We start from the raw sequence: 944 nt of genomic DNA, 5'->3' as shown, positions 1-944 counted from the left end.
CCCGGCCATGCTGTCTCCCGGGGCTGTGTTCTTCTTCACCCTGCTCCTGGCAGCGGGTTCGCTGGGCCAGAGGGCTCGAAAGCCCCCAAGGCCTCCATCCCCCATCAGCACAATCCAGGCCCAGGCCAGTTTCAGTGCTCAGCAGGTAAAAGCTGGGGGTAATGGGGATAAGAAAAGGAGGCGTAAGAGTCTGCCTAGCTTAGCAAGAATAGCCCAGGCTGCCCCATTCCCTCATTCCTGAGCCCTCCCGGTTTACCTCAAGTTTGCAGGGACATGGTTCCTTGTGGCTGTGGGCTCTGCCTGCCACTTCCTGCAGGAACATGGCTACCAGGCTGAGGCCACTGCATTGCACACAGCTCCCCAGGGTGCAGCCATGGCTGTCAGCACCTTCCGCAAGCTGTGAGTCCCCGTGCACCCTCATTCCAGCCTGACTCCACCCTACCCTGTCCTCCTGACCTAAGCTCGACCCCAGCTCCTAGCCCTTCCGTGGCCAGGGTGGGATCTCCTACATGGCCCCACCTTGGTTGGGGTCCCCAGAACCTGGATGCCTCCACCCGTACCTCATCTCCCCCTTCCGCAGAGATGGGATCTGCTGGCAGGTGCGCCAGCTCTTTGGAGACACAGGGGTCCCTGGCCGCTTCTTACTGCAAGGTGAGATGAGGGCACCAAGGAGTGAGGGGTACAGGGCTGGAGGGAGGAAGTGAGGAAGGGACCGATGTGCTGCCACAATGGTTCTGCCTTAGCCCAAGGGACTAGTGGGCCCGTTCAAGTGGTTGTTGCTGAGACTGACTACCAGAATTTCGCCATCCTGTATCTGGAGCGGGCACGGAAGCTGTCTGTGAAGCTATATGGTGCGTGGTAGCCCTGGATCCACACGGGCTTGAGCTTTGCATCCTGGAGGAGCCATCCTGGTTGGCTGGGTGACTCCAGAAGGACACACAGAC

At 60.1% G+C, this 944-nt stretch overlaps 1 protein-coding gene across 1 annotated transcript; it reads left to right on the top strand.

The window, feature by feature from the left end:
- The first annotated feature begins 6 nt into the window (after nt 1-6).
- On the top strand, nt 7-877 carry LOC103728304 (complement component C8 gamma chain-like). Its single transcript, XM_008826370.2, has 4 exons — nt 7-145; nt 263-399; nt 581-651; nt 744-877. The coding sequence occupies exons 1-4, from the start codon at nt 8-10 to the stop codon at nt 860-862; spliced, it is 465 nt and encodes a 154-aa protein (XP_008824592.2). The 5' UTR covers nt 7; the 3' UTR covers nt 863-877.
- Nucleotides 878-944: the final 67 nt, after the last annotated feature.

The sequence above is a fragment of the Nannospalax galili genome, unplaced genomic scaffold (assembly GCF_000622305.1).
Source record: "Nannospalax galili isolate Female #2095 unplaced genomic scaffold, S.galili_v1.0 C48438441, whole genome shotgun sequence".
In the NCBI taxonomy this organism is placed as follows: domain Eukaryota; kingdom Metazoa; phylum Chordata; class Mammalia; order Rodentia; family Spalacidae; genus Nannospalax; species Nannospalax galili.
This window is presented reverse-complemented; position numbering and strand designations above follow the sequence as displayed.

Coding starts and splice junctions, on each gene's coding strand:
- LOC103728304 (XM_008826370.2), top strand. CDS start 8: ATGCTGTCTCCCGGGGCTGTGTTCTTCTTCACCCTGCTCCTGGCAGCG. Junction 146..262: donor CCAGTTTCAGTGCTCAGCAG/GTAAAAGCTGGG, acceptor GTTTACCTCAAG/TTTGCAGGGACATGGTTCCT. Junction 652..743: donor TGGCCGCTTCTTACTGCAAG/GTGAGATGAGGG, acceptor GTTCTGCCTTAG/CCCAAGGGACTAGTGGGCCC.